Source organism: Orycteropus afer, unplaced genomic scaffold, assembly GCF_000298275.1.
Source record: "Orycteropus afer afer isolate SDZICR_OR568_19922 unplaced genomic scaffold, OryAfe1.0 scaffold00059, whole genome shotgun sequence".
NCBI classification, from domain to species: domain Eukaryota; kingdom Metazoa; phylum Chordata; class Mammalia; order Tubulidentata; family Orycteropodidae; genus Orycteropus; species Orycteropus afer.
Genome location: NW_006921646.1, coordinates 6,493,141 through 6,513,312, shown reverse-complemented (window position 1 = coordinate 6,513,312; position 20,172 = coordinate 6,493,141). Strand labels below are relative to the sequence as shown.

General features: G+C 42.8%; 1 protein-coding gene across 1 annotated transcript in view; it reads right to left on the bottom strand.

The window, feature by feature from the left end:
- The window catches only part of CMTR1 (cap methyltransferase 1), a 64,717-nt gene that overhangs the window by 37,164 nt on the left and 7,381 nt on the right, over positions 1 to 20,172 (bottom strand). The window contains exons 2-9 of the mRNA XM_007939413.2: positions 19,371 to 19,522; positions 17,679 to 17,837; positions 14,317 to 14,409; positions 12,885 to 12,956; positions 11,629 to 11,723; positions 11,464 to 11,536; positions 4,906 to 5,104; positions 3,970 to 4,088 (exon numbers count right to left, since the gene is read on the bottom strand). Of these exons, the coding sequence (XP_007937604.1) occupies positions 3,970 to 4,088; positions 4,906 to 5,104; positions 11,464 to 11,536; positions 11,629 to 11,723; positions 12,885 to 12,956; positions 14,317 to 14,409; positions 17,679 to 17,837; positions 19,371 to 19,522 (962 nt within the window). The remainder of the gene's footprint in view (positions 1 to 3,969; positions 4,089 to 4,905; positions 5,105 to 11,463; positions 11,537 to 11,628; positions 11,724 to 12,884; positions 12,957 to 14,316; positions 14,410 to 17,678; positions 17,838 to 19,370; positions 19,523 to 20,172) is intronic.

The window sequence follows — 20,172 nt, the reverse complement described above, 5'->3', positions numbered from 1 at the left end:
TTCTGTGTCTGTGTTAATTGGTTTCCCTTTTCTTTGTTGAAGAGGGTCTGTGCAATCCTTCTGCCTAGTCCGCCATCTTGCCCCGCCTCCCAGGTGAGAACTTTTGCTTCAACAAGCTGCTGCAGTGAGCTCCCCTCTGTGCCTCAGGCAGCTGCTCTAGAACAAGGCTCCTTGAATATTCACGTTAGCCTAGCCAATTACAGGGCCTCTTGTAGATTCTCTAGAGCAGCTATCTTTGGTGAAGTGCTCATCTGTCAGCCTACTGAGAGTGAGTGGCCACACTTAGACAGCCTCTACCAGGAGCAGGCTGTTAAAAGCACCCAGGTGACAAATGATGGAGGTGTTTTTCCCACTCACTTTTGCTAGCTCATTTTAGTCATGGTTGTCTTCTCTCACCACATCTCACAGCCAACCAGAAGGTCTTGGAAAAAGCAAGCTTGCTCCAAACAAAGGTATCTACACATTACAACCTTTACAAGATTACCACTGAAAATCTATACCAAAAAAATAAATCATGCATCCCTACTATCTGAATAGTGAGCTACCACCTTCAGGTGTAGCTGAAGGACCAAATAAAACAAAGCAAAAACAGTTCTCAAACCTCTAAAATATCACATCCCTAAAGTATCACCCTTCCAACTCACCTGTCAGTTTGTCATACTGTGGTGGCTTGCATATTGCTGTGGAAGCTATGTCACCAGTATTTCAAATGCCAGCAGGGTCACCCATGGTAGACAGGTTTCAGTTGAGCCCCCAGACTAAGAAAGACTGGGAAGAAGGACATGGCCAGATCTACTTCTGAAAAAACTGGCCACTGAAAACCTTATGAATAGCAGAAAATCATTGTTTGATATAGTGCCAGAAGATTAGCCTCTCAGGTTGAAGGTACTCAAAATACACATCAACTACCAAACCCAAAGATGAAGAAAATGAAGATTTTTACTAACTTCTGCAGACTGAAACTGACCAAATATGCAATCAAGATGTATTGATAATTACTGGTGACTGGAATGCCAAAGTTGGAAACAAAGAAGCTGCATTGGTAGTTGGAAAACACAGCTTTGGTGACAGAAATTATGCTACAGATCACATGACAGAATTTTACAAGACCAACAACTTATTTACTGCAAATTTCTTCAACAATATAAATAGTGGCTTTACATGTAGACCTCGCCAGATGGAACACACAGGAATCAAACTGACTACATTTGTGGAAAAAGGCAATGGAGAAGCTCAATATTATCAGTCAAAACAAGGCCAGGACTGGGAGGGGAGGGAAGGGGACACTGCAAAAAAAAAAAAATTGACCCATGTCATTTTAGTTTTGTATATTTCACTGTACATAAATTACGTTGTTGTTGTTGTTATGTGCCGTCGAGTCAAACCCGACTCATAGCGACCTCTCCTTGGGTTTCCGAGGCAGTATCACTACGGAAGTAGGATTGCCCAACCTTCCTTCCGAGGAGTGGCTGGTGGGTTTGAACCGCCAGCCGTCTGGTTAGCAGGCAAGTGTCTTAGCCACTATGCTACCAGAACTCCCACATAAATTATATTTCAATAAAATGTATTTTAAAAAAAAAAAAAAAGGCCAGGAGCTGACTATGGAACAGTCTATCACTTGCTTATATGCAAGTTCAAATTCAAGAAAATTAAAACAAGTCCACAAGTGTCAAAACACAACTTTGATTATGGCCCCCCTAAATTTAGATACCATCTGAAAAACATATTGATGCACTGCCAAAGGGGCAGGGAGGCTGCATCTTCCGACCTCCTCTAACCACACAAAAGAAAGACAGAATCACCCTCAAAAGCCCAAGGCCTATTGCTGTGAGACCACACATGCTGCCTCCCTCCAGCCCTTTCATCACCCTAACACCAACCATTCCTCCCACAGCACCCACCTCCTCTCTGCTGGGTTCAATAATTCGCTACATGGCCACACAGAACTCACAGATTATGGGGTTTATTAGGGAAGCACCAGGCTACAATTCAAGTTCAGGGAAAATGCTCAGTCTCTCTCAGCCCTCCGTCTCTCAACCAACAGTCTCTCTCCCAGCAGTGTGTGTCTCTTGGTGTTTTTCTCCCAGCAGTGTGTGTCTCTCTCCCAGCAGTGCGTGTCTCTCGGTGTCTCTCTCTCAGCAGTGCGTGTCTCCCAGGAGCATGTCTTTCTCAGCCAGCAGTCAGAGAGACTCCTTCTGCCTCCAGGAGGGCTCCTTTTGAGGCCAAACCAACCAATCCCAACATCAGAATTCTATACACCTGAGAGAGAGCAACTTCCCAGAAAATTACTTTGTGCTACTCCCAACAGAAATACCCCAGGTGGATGATTTTAACAATCAGGAGCTACTCAGCTTCTCACAGCAAATTCCACCATGGAGTTTACAAAGACTTATGGCTAGTAAAGCCCATACCAGGTAATTTACTACACTGCATGCACTAAACACTGATGAATGAAGACCAAACAAGTTGTAGGGTAAGATCAAGAAAATCATACAGGAAGAAAGCAAAAGCTCATTAAAAAGACAGGAAAGAAAGAAAAGACCAAAATGAATGTCAGAAAGATCTCTGAAGCTTGCTCTTGAATGGAGAGCAGCTAAGGTGAATGGAAGAAATGATGAAATAGAAGATCTAAACAGAAGATTTCAAAGCCCAGTTCAAGAAGACAACGTATTATAATAAAATATACAAAGACCTGAAGTTAGAAAACCAAAAGGCAAGAACATGCTCAGCATTTCTCAAGCTGAAAGAACTGAAGAAAAAATTTAAGCCTTGAGTTGTGATAATGAAGAAGGTGTAGATCAAGGGATATCATTGCTGATGTCACATGGATCTTGGCTGAAAGCAAAGAATACCAGAAAGATGTTTACCTGTGTTTTATTGACTATACAAAGGCACTAAACTATGTGGATCCATAACACATTATGGATGACATTGAGAAGAATTCCAGAACACTTAATGGTGCTCGTAAGGAACCTGTACCTGGTCTACCAGGAACCTGTCATTCAAACAGAACAAGGGGATACTGCATGGTTTAAAATTAGGATGGTGTGTGTCGGGACAGTAGTATCCTTTCACCACACTTACTTAATCTGTATGCTGAGCAAATAATCTGAGAAACTGGACTATATGAAGAAGAACATGGCATTAGGATTAGTGGAAGACTCATTAACAACCTGAAATATGCAGATGACATAACCTTGCTTGCTGAAAGCGAAGACGACTGGAAGCACTTACTGATGAAGATCAAAAGACTACAACTTTAAGTATGGATTACACCTCAACATAAAGAAAACAAAAATCCTTACAATTGGACCAATAAGCAACATCAGTATAAATGGAGAGAAGACTGAAGTCATCACGGATTTTATTTTACTTGGATCCACAATCACATCCATGTATGCAATAATCAGAAGATAACAAAAGATGTACTGCACTGGATAAATTTGCTGCAAAGGACATCTTAAAGTGTTTAAGAGCCAAGATGTCACTTTGAAGACTAAGGTACGACTAACCGAAGCCTCATGTGCATGTGAGAGTGGGATAATAAATAAGGAGACCACAGAAGAATTGATGCATTTGAAATGTGAGTTTGGCAACGAATACTGAATGCACCATGGACTGCTAGAAGAACAAATGAATCAGTCCTGGAGGAAGTATAGCTAGAATGCTCCTTAGAAGTGAGAAAGGCCAGACTTTGTCTCACATACTTCAGTCATATTGTCAGAAAGAACCTGTCCCTGGAGTAGGGTATCATTCTTGGTAAAGTAGAGGGTCAGTGAAAAAAGGGAAGACCCTCAACAAGATGGATTGACACAGCAGCTGTGACAATGGGTTCAAGCATGGCAAGGATTGCGAGAATAGCACAGGACTGGGCAGTGTTTCATTTTGTGGTACAAAGGGTTTCTATGAGTTGAAACTGATTCGATAGCACCTAATAATGTATCACCCTATGGAGAGAAGGTCACTTACCCCATCAGCCATCAGAAAGTGGACACCCTTGCGATCTGTGTTATCCAGGACAAAATTTCGAAAAGCAGTGATGTTTTCTGGGCGGGTGATGTCTCCATCTCCATCAATCCCACCCTCACCTGGGAAGACACAAGATTCAGGGTGAGCATATCTGCCCTGTGTATCCCAAGAGCTGGGATTGAGCTGCCTGGGACAATATACATGGGGACCAGGCAGGTGTTGAGCCCCAGAAGAAAGGCCCCTGTAGGGAGCTCCTCAGTGCAGGGCCCATCCCACAGGACTGCCTTGCAGTGACAAACAAAAGAGGCCATAAAAGGGCCCTGCTGCTATAAACTACTGTCCAAAAGGGGCTGACTAGCCAAGAGTCATCAAACAAAACATAGGGCCCTCCTCTTCCAGACCGTGGCTGTGTTTAAAGCAGCTACATCTAGGAACCAATATCCATTTTTTAATATGTTCTATCTCCTCCTCCTAAAGAACTGTTAAGAAAGGACTTAGGGTTGACTGCCAGAACATAACAATTTAGATAGAGCAAGAGGACTGCTGTGGGGCTGCTGAGCTGTCTACTACACATAAGCCTCAAGATGGGCGTGGGGTTTGTCTTTGTTAACAATCCTGACAGTTCTCAACCAAGGATCAGGCAGTTTCATTATCTCCTGTCACAAGAGAAGAGTGTTCCTGAAAGGAGGAATTAATATGGCTTTGATGAAAGTTTGCCAAGTGTAGTGTTTAACCCTGTATCCTGCAGGCCTAGGATAAAAAGGGCCAGTCTAGAGGAAACCAAGAACCTCATGACAGGTGGCAACCCCAAGCTAAGACACTTAGGAAAGAAAACATGGTATAATATAACGTATTATAATATAATAACTGCTTCCATCTGAAGTCCCCACAGAGGGCAGTCCCTCCTACCCTTGGAGGCTTCCTCAGTGTCCCTACCATAGTAAGGTTCGAAGAGCTCACTGGAGGCCGAGTAGAAGTCCTCCAGCTTGAAGTCATTAGGGCCCTTCAGAGTCATTCCAAAGCCCTTGGCGTGCCACTTCTTCCTCCACAGCACATACTCTGAGAAGCCGCCTGGGCCTGCACAGACGTCAGCAAAATACAGGAGCTCAGCTTCCCGATCCTTGACCAGAGGCTTCTGCAGAGGCAAGTGGAGGATGAGAAAGAAGGAAAAAATATGGTTCAATAGAGGACAGGAAGAAGGTGGCAGAGGGAATAAGTATAACACTAAGCTCCCCCCATGGCCTCAAGACCCAGGCAATATCCTCTGTGATCATATCCTTGTGCATTTATTTTTCAGTCTTTTCCTCACCACACCCTGCCTTCCAAGAGTCCTACTGAGTAGATTAGATGCCGGATCCCCACATCCAGACAGGGTAAAAAGAAAAACAAAGAGACAAAGTGGCCCTGTTCACAATCAGTCTGCAACAAAGCTAAAATTGGAATCCATTCTACCTGACCTCTAGTCTCAGGTCTGCCTAAGTCTTGCAGGGCTCTAACCCCATTCTGACCACAAGGGCCTGCCTTTTCATGCCATAGCCTCTGCCTTTCTTTCCCCACTCCCCCCGCCCCGCCCCCCAGGAAACTTTGTATTGTAGAATAATTTTAGATTTACAGAAGAGCTGCAAAGATAGCACGAGGCATTCCTGTATCATCTTCACCCAGTTTCCCCTAAAGTTAACACTAAACATAATCATGGTACATTTGTCAAACCCAAGAAACTAACATGGGTACATTAACTAAACTCCACATTTTATTGGATTTCACTAGTTTTTCCACTAATGTCCTTTTCCTGTTCCAGAATCCAGTCCAACAAACCACACTGCATATCGTCTCCCTTCTTTTTAGCATCCCCTCCATTTTTCTCCTACCTTTGCCCCTGTGCTAGCCAGGGATGCCTGGGGCAGCTGGGAACTGAATAGGCAGAGAAGGAAGGAGACACCAGTCTACAGCAACAGCAGCTTTCATGCAACCCTCAGAGCCCCCACCCACATTAGGAATGATGAAATTACAACAGTCACTTGAATTTTTATTTGATTATATTGTTAGTCACTTGAATAGGTTTATCTCAGGCTAAAATTTATGCTGAACCCAGCACTGTCCATACTGTATTTACATTTCTTTTTTAAGCAAATTCTAGGAATGCTTTAATCCACGATTGGGCCTGTGACAGTGAATTCTACTTGCCCTGACTCTCCTCAGTAGAACGGACATGTCACCAGCAGTGGAGACAATAATAAGGTGAGCTCTAGCAGAGTGACTACAGAGGACTATGGTTGGCCTGTGACCCTGATGAACATGTACCAGGAAGAATTTAGAATGGTTAAGTGATTGGTATGGCTGAGTGCTTATCCACAGTTTTATAACTGGTGGGTAAAGAACCAAACACTTCAGGAAAAATAGTTATAAAAAAAGATACTAATGTTTACAGTCCAGTCACATTCCAGGTGACAAGGGGCCTCTCTGATGATAGCTATCTTATCATTGTTGTTATTAGGTGCTGTCAAGTCAGTTCTGACTCATAGCAACCTTACGCACAGCAGAATGAAACACTGCCCAATCCTGTACCATCCTCACAATTGCTGCTAGACACTGTTACAACCACTGTGTCAGTCCATCTCATTGAGGATCTTTCTTTTTCAATGACCCTCTACTTGACATCAAGCATGATATCCTTCTCCAAGGACTTGTCATGACAACATGACCAAAGTACAAGAGGCAAAGTCTCACCATCCTTGCTTCTAAGGAGCATTCTAGCTGTACATCATCCAAGACAATTTGTTTGCTCTTCTGGCAATCTGTAGCTATCTAGCTTTATCAGAATACTTAAAAAGTCTCTGGAAAAAGTAACTTTATGTAGTCACTTCTTGGTCATAGCCAGCTACCCAGAGGGAGCATTTGCTGAATCTGTGGACTCAGGACAATAGTCGCAGGGGACATTAAGGTCAATTGGCATAACATACTACACAAAACATTGTTCCACCCTCTACTTTGCTGAGTAGCAAGTGGGATCTTTAAAGCTTGCAAGCAGCCATCTAGATGCAACAATGGGTTTCTTCTTTAACAATGGGTCTCTCCTCATCCAGAGCAAAGAAGAATGAAGAAAACCAAAGATTCATGGAAACAATCAGTCCTAGTGACTGATACACTATGCGATCTGCAGCCTATACGACTATGAGACCAGAAGAACTAGACAGTGCCCAGCTACCAATGTCAACCACTTGGGGGGGATCTATGTAGAAGATCCTGGATAGAAAGGGAGAACAATGTGCAACAAAACTCAAAATCATTTGGGGAAAAGAAAGGGGGGGACCAGGTTTGCTGGTCTGATGGAACTGGTGGAACCACTGAGACTATGGCCACTAGCTGCCCGTCAAGTCTGGAATTGAACCCACACCTTGGCTTCCAGCCAAACGTAAGACAGGCATATGAGTTGAGCAATTACCTGAGGTAGATACACTCCTTGTAGAGAACAATCATGGAAGAAAGAAAGCAGTTTATGCACAGGGAGACAGTTCAGGGGGCAGGAGTGCATTGAGGGATGGACACAGGGAAGAGGTAACTATTGGGAGGAAGTGGGAGGGGAGCTGTTGCATTATTGTAAATTGTAGTCAATGTCAGGAGACAAAGTGTATGTGAACTGCTGTATGGAAAATGAATTTGCTCTGTAAACTTTCACCCAAATCACACACACACACACATACACACACACAAAGTAACTTTAGCTAAAAATAAATTTCATCATCCTATGACAAGCCTACCCTGGGCCCAAGGCATGCTGGGATGTATCAGTTCTTTCCCTCTCTCCCCCATCCACCCCAGCATTTTTTGTTCCTGAGCTGTCAATTATTCACATTTTTGGATTATATTCACTTGCACACAAAAAAAGATCCCATGAGATTTACCAAGAACATTATGTAGCACTTTCCAGACAGCACAGAGGTAATGAGGCAGGGGTCACAAGTTTAAGCTCTGAACACACTTGAAAGAATGAATGTTCCTCACCACTGGCTGCTACCCCGGCCCCAGGCTCCAGCCTCTCTGGTATGAGCCAGTGCACCAAAGGAAGACTGGGGGACTGAAGAACAAAGGAAGGGAAATAAATTGATGAAAGCATCTCACTTCCATAAAGAGTACATAGATTTGATCCCATTCTGTGATTTCAACAAGTGTGACCCTCACAGGCCACAGTCAAGAAGTCTTTCATAGACAGAACAGCTGGGGTTCTCAGGTCTGCCACTCACCGGCTGTATAGTCAAGAGCAAGCAAAGAATTTAAGTTTTTAAGCTTGAGGTTCCTTAACCGTAAATTGGGACTAATGTAGCTATTTCTCAAGGCTTAAAAGATTATATATAGTATGTCAAAGGGCTTTATAAACTGTAACCAAACCCAAACTCACTGCCATCAAGTCAATTGCAACTCACAGAGACCCCCACTGGGTTTCCATAGGTATAAATTTTTATGGGAGCAGACTGCCTCATCTTTCTTCTGTGGAGCGGCTAGTGGTTTCGAACCACTGACCTGATGGTTAGCAGCCACATGTCTTAAGCACTACACCACCAGAGCTCCTTTATATACTGTGAAGTACTAAACAAATGTAAAATATTTTATTCAACTAGATCAATCTCCTTGAAGTCAAAACTCTTAACTTCTCCTGTCTTTTCCATATTCAGTGGGAACTATGTAAATGCTATCTAGTTTCCTGAGATATGACTGAAATTTAAATGTACATTCAGCTTCTGTCTCCGGTTATGTTGTACAATGTTTTCTTACCTCAACAATATCCCCAAGCATATAAATTCCTCATGGAGCATTATGGTTTATAACACGCATCTATATACCCAGAGAACTGAAAGTCCCTTCCTTCCTTCCTTCTTTCCTTCCCTTTTGTCTCTTCCAATTCTTGTTTACAGTTTGTTTTCCTACTCTTTCTCCCTTTACCACAACCTGCAGCCCCAGAAACCCATTTTAAAACCTCAGAGTCCCGCTCTCACCTCCTAGTTTCTCCATATTGCTCTAAGCTTCAAGTTTACCATGCTCCTATTTTATAATCTGCCTGACCCAAGAGCCACTAAGACCTCAGCAAACCTGGGTGTGTGCTTGGCCTTTCAGCCACTCCTACCTCCACTGGGGACTATTCTGGAGTGTGTTTCTGCTTGAGTGAAACACACACCAAACCTGCTGGGCTTGGCTGTCACTCTCATCCTCAGAGGAAAACAGAGATAAAAAGAAGAAAACACTAGGGGCTCAAGAGAAATCACTTTTTATAGAGGAGTGCAGGGAAACATTTCTGAAAGGGCAATTCTCCATGGCCACTAACAATCAATTCAGGTCAAGAAGCTGCCTGGAGCATTACAAATGTGGCTGCTTCTTCCTATGTAACTAACATCTCCACCCTCAACTTGAATGGTACAACCCTGGTGCCTACTTCATTTTCATGACAGCAAAAGATAATAACCAGATAGCAGCTGCTGGAGGCGTTTACATTCAACAGCCCAAAATGACACTGTGACTTCCCATCAGCTTGATAGAGCTCCTCTGCCAGACAAGGGTTTAAAGGAACTCATTTGGAGCTCAGAAAATTAAATCAACATTGTATCAAGCTAATGGAGACCTGGTGATGCAGTGGTTAAGCATAATTGAAAGGTTGCTAACTGAAAGGTTGGCAGTTCGAACTCATGAACTACTCCACAGGAGAAAGATGTGCAGTCAGCTTCTGTAAAGATTACATCCTTAGAAACCCTATTGGTTAGTTGTACTCTGTCCAACAGAGTTGCTATGAGTCAGAATGGACTTGACAGCCAATGCGTTGGTTTTGGTTTTGCCTATCAATCTAATTTTCTTAAGATGCTAATTCCAAGAGCTCTTTTGTGCTGCCTGCTAGTACTAAAAATGGGGAGGGGAATCTGGGAGGGAGAAATGATGAAAGGTTGAAGGGGCCAGCATGCCAGTTTTGCCAGCATAGAGGTAGTAGTTAGGTGGGTGAGAGCTGAGACATTAGAGAATTTGAAAAATAAGTTTCTTTACCTGGTAGACAATCAGGGGGCCAAATGGAAAGAGAGTGAGTGAAGCAGAAACAGGTTTGGGAACAGCTAGCTCCTGGCCCCTTCACTGTCAAAGAGAACTAACTTTCTAGGACTGTGTAAAAATGCTTTGAAACCCTGAAGGGAATTCTAGAATGAAGTTCTGTTTTTTCTTTCTCTGTCATTACGGAGAGGCTGTGTTCAGAGAAATGAGATGGTACAGAGTAGAAAATCATTTTGCTCTACACTTCATGAGAAAGGCCAAGGCCTGATAATTATCCCACACAAAGCTTGTTCAGAAAAGCAGAAAGGGAAAGTGGCCCTGTCTGAAATCACTGCTCTTAGAGCTGGAACTGATCTCAAAAGCCTTTTGGCCCCACCCTGGCCCTCTGACAGGTTGTTGTTTATGCCCTCGAGTCAATTCCAACTCATAGTGACCCTACAGGAAAGAGTAGAACTGCCCCATAGGGTTTCCAAGGCTGTAAATCTTTATGGAAGCAAACTGACACATCTTTCTCTTGCAGAATGGCTGGTGGGTTCGAACTACTAACCTTTTTATTTGTAGCCAAGTGCTTTCACCCATGAGCCCCCAGGGCACCTTGCTCTGGCAGGTTAGTGGGGCTTATTTCAGAGATGAGGTAGCTGAGGCCCCAAGAGAGCACACACTTAAGTGCTGACATATGGGTCATAAGTGCTGGTCCCTCCTACTTTCCTCTCCCCCTACAAACAACACAGTCCACATTTTCAGGCAAGTACTGATTTTAAATAGACCATTGAAAGGACCCTAAAACACTCACATTTCATTCAACACTCAAACTACATTTGCCTCTCACACCAGAAACACCACCTAAATCAGAAGGTGCCATAAGTTTCGATTTGGAAAAGAAGTTGATGGCCAAGGACTGCAAACTCACTCACATATTCTACCTCATCCACAGCAGAAAGGCAGGCCAAAGCTCTCACAAAGAGCTCAGAGAGGCTTTACAAACATCCCAACTTTGCACCCTTCCCAGGTCTCCAGTCCACCAGAATGTCCAGAACATAATGGCCATGGGGATAGGGATCACATCTATCTCACTCAAAGTTATATGCCTGATGCTTACTAGCACTGTGCCTGACACAAAATAGAGGCTGAAGAAATTAAGTTAAATGAAGGCAGGAGGAGGGTCCGGACCCTACAGATACCACAGCTGCTCATTCTGCCTAGGTGTGGCCCTTCTTCACTGTTGTAAGCAGCAGGATTTGCAGAGGTGGGGGCTAGGACTCTGGGCATGGAGCCCTGGAGACAACTGCTTGCTGGGGCACTCCTGGGAACACAGGAGATACTGTGGGACACAGTAAGAGTTCAAAGCAAAATACACCTCTATCACAGAACAGAAATACTCTCCTAACATTGAACAAATAGCAATTTCTCAGTCATTGAAGCCTAAGCCCACTTAGCACCATGAATTCAGAAGCAGAATCTTGTTCTCACCCCACATGAGTCCCGCGGATTTGTAAACATGCGATCAAACACAAAATCCATGTTAGCCATCTTCATTGCTGCCCTGCAACAGAGCAAAACAGAAAAGTGTGACTCTCAGTGCCAGACATATGGAGAACTGAGGCACAAATGAAATGGAGGAAAACATCAGCAAACCTGTTTAGGAAGAAGACTCCTCGGATCATCTCATAGGGATTGGCCCGGGTCCGGGCTCGTCGCATCTCCTCCCCATCCAGGACATCAAACACACTCTGCTCAGAGAGAATCACACCCCGAGTGAATGCCATCCCAACCCCTCCAGGATGGGACGAGGGTCTTAAGAGCCTGAGGAGCCTGATGCCTAGCTCCTTAGCTATGTGTCCCAAGACAAGGTACTCAGTGACTCTGATTCTCAACTCCATCACCTATAAAATGGCAAAAAATGTAAGCAGTGCCTTGCACATGGTAAATGTGGCACCTGCTGTTATGCAGAGCCATCTCTTGGCATTGCTAATTCTCATAATTAACCTGTCTCTCCACTCTGCACCAGCAGCAGCCACTCCAAGGGGGCAGAGTTCTGATACCAAGGCTCATCCAACTGGGCCTCATGCAGCGACAGGAAACAAACAAGACCAGGGTTTTCTGACAACACCTACCATAGTCCCTGGCACACAGTAGGGATGCCTTCTCCCCTCAAACTCCTATCTCCCCTTCCTCTCGAAAAAAATAAACCCTCATTTCATCTGAGTGCCAGTCACCTTAAAATATTGAGTTTCTACCCCCAAAAAAATAACCTGTCAGGCAGGACTGAGGTCCTTTCTCCACCCACTCATCTCTTCCTCAGAGTTTCCCTCCACTCATCCTATCCAAGGCTATAGCTTCCTGACCCATAATCAGGCCAAGAAGTGTCAAGGGGATGCTAACAGCTACCAGTGTGCTAGGAACTTCACATCCACTACTATTTCATTTAACTCTCACAACAACCCTGGGAGGTGGATATTTTCTCCCCATTTTACAGCTGAGAAAACAAAACCAGAGAACCTAAAGCACCCTGCCCAAGGTCACAGAGTGAAAAGCTGTGGAACTAGGATCTGAATTTAGGTCTATCAGATGCTACAGCATGATTTCAAACTTTGCTCCTTCCATGGCACTCCTCAGGATTACACTAACCAGCCCACTGAGCTTATGTGAGTCCTTTCAGGGCTACTAACCACATGGACAGCACAACACTATAAGGCAGGGCAGTGACCAGGAGAAAGGATACCTTAGAGAAATGAAGAAGGTTCAGTGGTACCAAGCTACATATCCTAGCTCCAGGAAAAATATTAACTGAACTTCAGCCCTCCCCACAACCCAGGCCAAAAGAGAACCAAAAAAGCCAAGCAAAACACCTCACACAAAGTTTTCATGTCCAGCTCCAGCATAGGCCTTACCTTACATTGCAACACACTGTGAAGGAGCTCTTCGCCACAAAACTCCGTTTCATCTTCAATAATCATCTTTCTCTACAGGGAGAAGGGGAACAATAATGATCACATGTGACTGCATTTGGGGGGATGAATGGAAGAAGTGAGGGTTCCAAGTGAGTAGAGCAAAAAGGGGCCTGAGTCCCTGCCAAGGAACATCAATCCCTGAGGGGTGGGCAAGAGAAAAATTCTAAATCCCCCTGGCTATACTCCAGATGGCTGAGAGATGAAACAGCCCCCTGGGAGCTCTGACTAGAGCACCATATGGATACAAGACTCACAAATGCTGAGGCTGGGAAAAGCAAATAGGAAGGACACATTCAAGCTGTCTGCCCTTGGAGCGTTGAGACAAAAAGATGGGGACTGCCCCAGATGACACAGCATGTCCTTCTACCCGAGAAGTACCACGCTCTGTGATGAGTACGAACGCACAATACCTGGCACTACCCTTGCTGCACCACAGAAAAAAAGTCCAACCCCATGTCTGAGTGAGGCTTCTGCTAAGCGAACAGTGCTCAAACTTTGTGGTCTCAGGTTTTACATTCTTAAAAATCACTGAGGATCCCAAAGAGTTTTGTTTATGTGGGTTATGGCTATCTGTATTTATTCTTAGAAATCAAAATGGAGAAAATTTTAAAACATCAATCCAGTTTAAAAGAACAATATGTTAACATCAATAACTTTTTTATTTTTTTTAAATCAGAAGAGTGGCATTGTTTTCCGTTATTTGCAAATCTCTTTAATGTCTAGCTTAATGGAGCATGCTAGATTCTCCTATCTGCTTCTGCATTCAATGGGTTGTAATATGACACATCACAGCCTCTGGAAAACTCCACTGTATACTTGTGAATATGAGAGTAAAAAAAAGGTGAATAATTTTTTAATAACATTATGAAAATAGCTTTGACCTTGCAAAGCCCCTGAAAGGATCCTAGGGATCCTGAGGAACCCCATACATTTTAAGAACTATCCTCTAGACCATACTTATTTGGATGTTATCTACTTTGTTCTTACAATTTTCCAGAAGGAGATTAAACAAATTATCTCTGTAACAACTCCCTCCTTACTTTCTGAGGACAGAGAGATTGTCTTTTCATCTACCTGGACAGTGCCCAGCAGTGACCAGAATATACACAGATGCATAATCAACTACTTCCAAAACCATCCATGAGGAAGATAGACATCATGCATTTTGTGCTGCCTTGCAAGTTAAATAACCAGGAGAAAAGAAAAAAATCTGTCACATCTCCCAGGGGCATATTTGTAAAACCCTTGACACACCCTCTTGACCCAACTGTATTCCTGCCAGAATGTATTTCTTAATCTGCATGTATACCTACATACCAAACAAAAGAAGAAATAAGAGCCAAGCTTCAAAGTGCATTTTCCTGAACCCTACCTTTTCCACAACCATCCAATCGCTCATTTCTTGAGTGTCAGGAATTTCGGTGGTACATTCTGGGAACCATGACACTTGCTCACAGGCACTGGGCTATAAACAAAAGAGAGGCAAGCAAAATAGGTAAGACATATCCTCAGGGCTATACCCATAATCACCAGGGATCCCCAAAACAATCAAAAGGGATTCAACGGCAGCTAGTCTTTCCTCCTAATGCCTTCCAAAATCTTATCACAAAGTAACCAAGAAACTGGTGACTGGTGAATAGGGTTTATCTCCCATTCATTCCAAGACCGAGCAAAAACTGGCATCTCTGATAGCTGCTTCCTCTTAAGTTTTCAACTACTTTCCTTTTCAGAAGGAGTTCTGTGGCACAGTGGTTAAAGCATATGGCTGCTAATCAAAAGGTCAGAGGTTCAAACCCACCAGATGCTCCATGGAAGAAAAATGAGGCAATCTGCTTCTGTAAAGATTTACAGCCTTAGAAACTCTACGGGACAGTTCTACTCTGTCCTACAGGTCGCTATGAATCAGAATCAACTTGAGGGCATGGTTTGGGTTTTGGGGTTCCTTATAAAGCTATCACAGTGGTTCTCAACCCTGGCTGTACATTAGAAGCATCTGTAGGTCTCTTGAAAAGTACTGATGCCTGAGCCCCACCCACAAAGTATCTGATTCTCATTGTGACTGGACACAAATATTTTGTTAAAAAGTCCCCAGGTAAGGATCTATGTAGGAGATCCTGAAGAGAGAGGGAGAACAACGCAGAACAAAACTAAAATCATTAAAAAAAAAAAAAAAAAACAAAGAAAGGGACCAGGTTTGCTGGTCTGATAGAGCTGGGTGGAATCCCTAAGACTATGGTCCCTGGCTCCCCTTCAGGTCAGGAATTGAACCCATTCCTGTGGTTTCCAGCCAAAAACACACAGGCATATGAGCTGAACATTTATATTAGGTAGACACACTCCCTGAAGAGATCAATCATGGGAGAATAGAAGGGATGTTTATGGACAAGGAGACAGCTCAGGGGGCAGGAGTCCACAGGAGGGAAGGACATACGGTAAGAGGTAACTATGGGGAGGAAGTGGGAAGAGAGCTGCTGCACTGTGGGAGATTGCAGTCAATGTCATGAGACAAAGTGTATGTGAAATGTTGTATGGAAAATTAATTTGCTCTATAAACTTTCACCCAAATCACAATAAAAAATAAAAATTAAAAAAAAAAGGTCCCAGACGATTCTAATGTGCTGCCAGGGATAAGAACAACTGGGCCAAGAGAAATGGAGATTATAAAACCTATAGAGGTGACTAACCTGCATGGCAGTTTTGTACAAAACTTCCCAAGCAAGTGTGGAGAAGAGATTCACCATTGCAAATTGAAGCAATGTGATTAAAAGTAAGACTACATGCTCTGAAAGGCATAAAATAGTACCACAATGCAAGGTCTTGAGAGTAAGCCAACTATCATCAACTGAGCAAAAGTTTGAAAGAAAAATTACCACAGCCTTTTGTTAGAGAATCTGGCAGTGAATATGGCTTCTCCCCTTGGTCAAATCCATCATCTTTAAGCGTAAATGGTTGTAAAATAATAAACTCTAGGAAAGAAGCTTATATCTACTTTGGATGTCCATCTTTTGAAAAAAGAAAAAAAAAAAAAGGCAGATTCACTTTTCCCACAGAAATCTGGACATTAAGACTACCTCCAAAGTGGACTTTGTCTAAAAGGTCAAACCTTGCACTCAGCATCTCTGGGCTACAGTAGTCACTGAGCCCTTTCCCTGAGATGGTTCTGGAAACTGGACAGTCACTTCTGGCCCCAGACCCATCGACCTTAATGAAGCAGCTACCAATTGATAGCCAGGCCAAATTCTTAATCAAAAGATAGGCCATCTTTTGTTAGAGAAAAATGGAATTATCTCAGTGGTAGCTAGGACAGCCTCAGCACAAAAAGGAATTCCAATAGTTTGTCTCCATTAAAAACAGAGATTTTATAGGCAAATTTCAGATTCCAAGTTCAGCAAAGTTAGTTCTAATTCTGCCCTGATGAAAAAGATTGGGATTCTTGACTTGTTTTCACAGAAATGAAGTAATGGAAAATCACCATATTTTTCTGAGGTAAAAGCTTCAACTAGCAACCAATTACAAATATTTACCCTATTCTGCACCTTCTCATGTGCTATTCTGCTAGTCTCCTCTCCTCACAACCTCAAGACAACACAGCAGGACCACCCCCAAAAGCCATTAGTTCCTGGCTTGTCAACATCTTACTCTGAAGCCTTATTAGTCTTTTATTATGTGTAGGTTCACTGGAGTTCTTTCCTGAACTGAAACATCAGGAAGACAAATACAATCATCAATTTTCCAGAGTTCAAAGCTACAGCTAAAGCTCAAATACAGCAACTATGTAAAGGGCTAGATTTTTGTGTTCTATTTTCTCTAGTCTTGACTCTGTAATGGTAATATTTCACCATTATTTTAGGTACTTTTATTGTATTTACTTCAAATTCATTGTGGATTAAGATAGGACATAAATAAATGGGTAAGAGTAAAATTTCAACATTATCTGTGCAATAAAAAGGGATAATAAAGGTCCTCTTTTGGTCTTCAAAACAAGCCTGGTGGTGCAGTGGTTAAGTGCTCAGCTGCTAACAAAAAGGTTGTCAAGTCAAAGCCATCAGTTGCTCCATGGGAGAAAAACATGACAGTCTGTTTCCATAAAGATTACAGCCTTAGAAACCCTATAGGCCAGTTCTACTCTGTCCTACAGGGTCATGACGAGCCAGAATCTTGTTGATGGCAAGTCTTGTTTTTTTGGTCTTCAGGGTTAAAACAAACTGGTACCCAAACAGGTAAGCAGACTAAAAGGTAAGCAGTAGAAAAGCTACATGGCATAAACCAACACCCAGTTAGAACCTGGATGTCATAAACCTGAGGATGTGCAAGGTCCTTAGAGGGTACCTAATTCACCTCTCACATAATGGGATAATGAGTACTCATTTGGCCCATGTGCATTCTTTCAGTACAGAGAACATACTACCTTACCTCATGAGGTACCTTAGCCACTGGTGGGAGAGCTGTACTTAATAAAATTCTTTGTGGAGCCAAACGCTGCCTCTCAGGTCTATTACCCACTCATCTTCAACAGCCCTCTAAAGCAAACTCACATCCCATCATATCTGCCTTAATCTTCTCTTTTCCATTCTGGACATTCCCAGTACCTTCCATGTAAGAAACCAGTTCCAAACCCCTCTAGCCACCCTGATCATATTGCCTCTGGAGCTCTACCATTTGTTTAATACTGCATTTTAAACTCACGCATCCAAAACACAAGATTTTCCTGTTCCCCCTCCCCACACCACTTACTTCTGGTTCATCTCGCCAGTCCACATTCAGCTCTTGGTCAAAGCCCCGCAGTGTGAGACCCAAGCCTCTTCGACCTTTCTGATTAGAGGCCTCAACAATGTCCTTGCGACCCTGGCTGTATTTACCTAATCCTTCACCTTCCTTGAAGCCCATCTTGGCCTGATAAAGAGAAATAATGAAGCACAGTTAATTTAGCTCAACAGACATTTATTTAGCCTCTATCCTGTGCCAGACATTGTGCTAAACCCTGACAAATATAGAAGAGTAAAGCCTAAAATTTGCCTTCAAGCCTAATGAAGAAAAGAAGCATAAATAAATGACTACATTCTAACTACTGGCCCAGTGGCTGTCTATTCTGGAGGTGAAAGTCTAGGGCAACCAGGAGTTGGATAAATGAGAAAGGATCTCATAGCTGTGATTAAAAGCACCAGAAATGCTTAATGAATCTCACTGGACATTTACACAACCACCCTTCCAGCTAATTCGTCTGATTAAGTGAGAGGTAGATCTAGAGTACAGAGTTGATAAAGAGAACATAATTTAAAATGGAACTGCTTCAAGGGGCAACTTCTAACATACCCTCAGCCAGTCAAACAGCCTTATAAGGCAAGGAAAATGAGGGCTTGTAGGAGCCCACTTAATCAAGAGATTAACTGAAAACTTGCTTCATGTAAAACTGAGGTATGGATGGTACTATAAGACCCTGGGACAGAAATATTTATTTAATGTCACAACTGTTTATAAGCTTTCACTAAACTCTAGAGCCACTGGGCCGTGCTATGTACCTCCAAAGTCACAAGACCCAAATCCCAAACTCCACAGACCCTTGCCTAATCAAAGAACTAACCCTAGGAAGATCTAATTTTCCCTTGAGAGTCTATATTCCCTTTGGATGGACATTATCAGCTCAAGAGGCAGTAGACACTCTACGGCAGCCATAAATCCTGTCCCCAGGTCAAACAGGCTCTCTGAGTCACAACCCTTCCTATCTCCCACCTCCCTAAAGCTTGCAGTCCCCAAACTAGATTCCTAACTATGATTTCAGAAGCAGCAGTTCTCATTCTTAAATGAACCCAAGAGAAAATGGAGGAGCCAACTCTAATATTCTTGATGACAGATGGAAGGCTAACTTGGATTTCCCTAACCTTTGCATATACCCTAAAATGTGAAGAGGAAGTGAGAAGGTCCTTCCTGTTCACCTTCTTCTTGTGGTATATCAATGGGGTATGGAAGTTGGGAAAGAGAAATGTGCCCTTCCATTGGAAAGGGAAGACTATGACATTCTCACTTAGCTTAGGCACCTGGGAGTGAGTAGGAATTTAATTATTTCTTTTGGGATCACTCACTAGAGCAAAAACTCATTTCACGAAGCCTCTTTATCCATACTCATACATCTATATGTAGGAAACTATGTTCATATGTGCTTATGATAAGAATTTATTACTAAGGGGACCAAAAGGTGATCGATCCAGTTCTGTATAGGACAAGCAGGCCTGAATAGCCATTTTCAATGGATGCATCAAATGTAATAGCTATTTCTATCACAAAGATGGCTCTCTCTGTTGAATTTCAGTAGCTGGAAAGCAGAAAAAAAACTCATGCCCTAGCGTTTTTTCTTTTCATACCAATAAAACTTCCCTTCTCTTACTCTGCTCGTGGAACTTTAGAAACCCAATTCAACTACAGACATACCATAAGCTTCTGGGAGACACTATTGTACATGGAATAACGAGAGGAAGTTCCCTCCACGAGGGAGTCTGCTTTGAATGCATCGTTGAAAGAGTCAGAGCTGTGTTGCTTCCCCTCAGTTTCACTGTCTGAACCACTTAGGCTTGTGGCAGATGCTAAGGAAGAAAAAAGGAAAATGTTCAGGTGTGTTTATGGCACAAAGCAGACTCTAGAACTCCTCAAGTTCTGTTATTCAGCAAATGTCCACATATAAAGTTTATTAAATGACCCACTGTTAAATCCATTCTCTACCTCTTCCTATCTACATCACTGAAAGTTCTTAATGGTACATGACATACAATGCAAGCTCAAAAATATCAGGTTTCTTTCCCCATGCCCAGTTTCCTCCCTTGTAAAACTGGGGTGGTAATACCTACCTTACAGGTTGTTTGAAGATTAAATAATGTAATTGAAAGTACACTGCCAAACAGAAAGTGTATTCACTGAAGATACGATTGTGTCTGCTGCTGCTGTTTATTATTTGAACCTCAATTTCCAAACACTGATGGCTGTTTCCATTTTCAACTAATCTCTTCATCAGAATAACATTTTCTGATTGCTTAGTCTCCTAATTCCTTTCATAATCTTTCAAATTTATAGATAAAAGTATTGAATTTACCAGAGAAGCGCTGGCTCACAAGGAGAAAGTAAGGGAAGAGCAAGGGGGAAAAGGGAGAAAGAGGAAAAAAGGGAAGGAAGCAGTAAGATAGGGAACAGGAAAAAAGAGAGGGAGACAGGACAGAGGAGTGAAGCTAAGGTAGCAGCA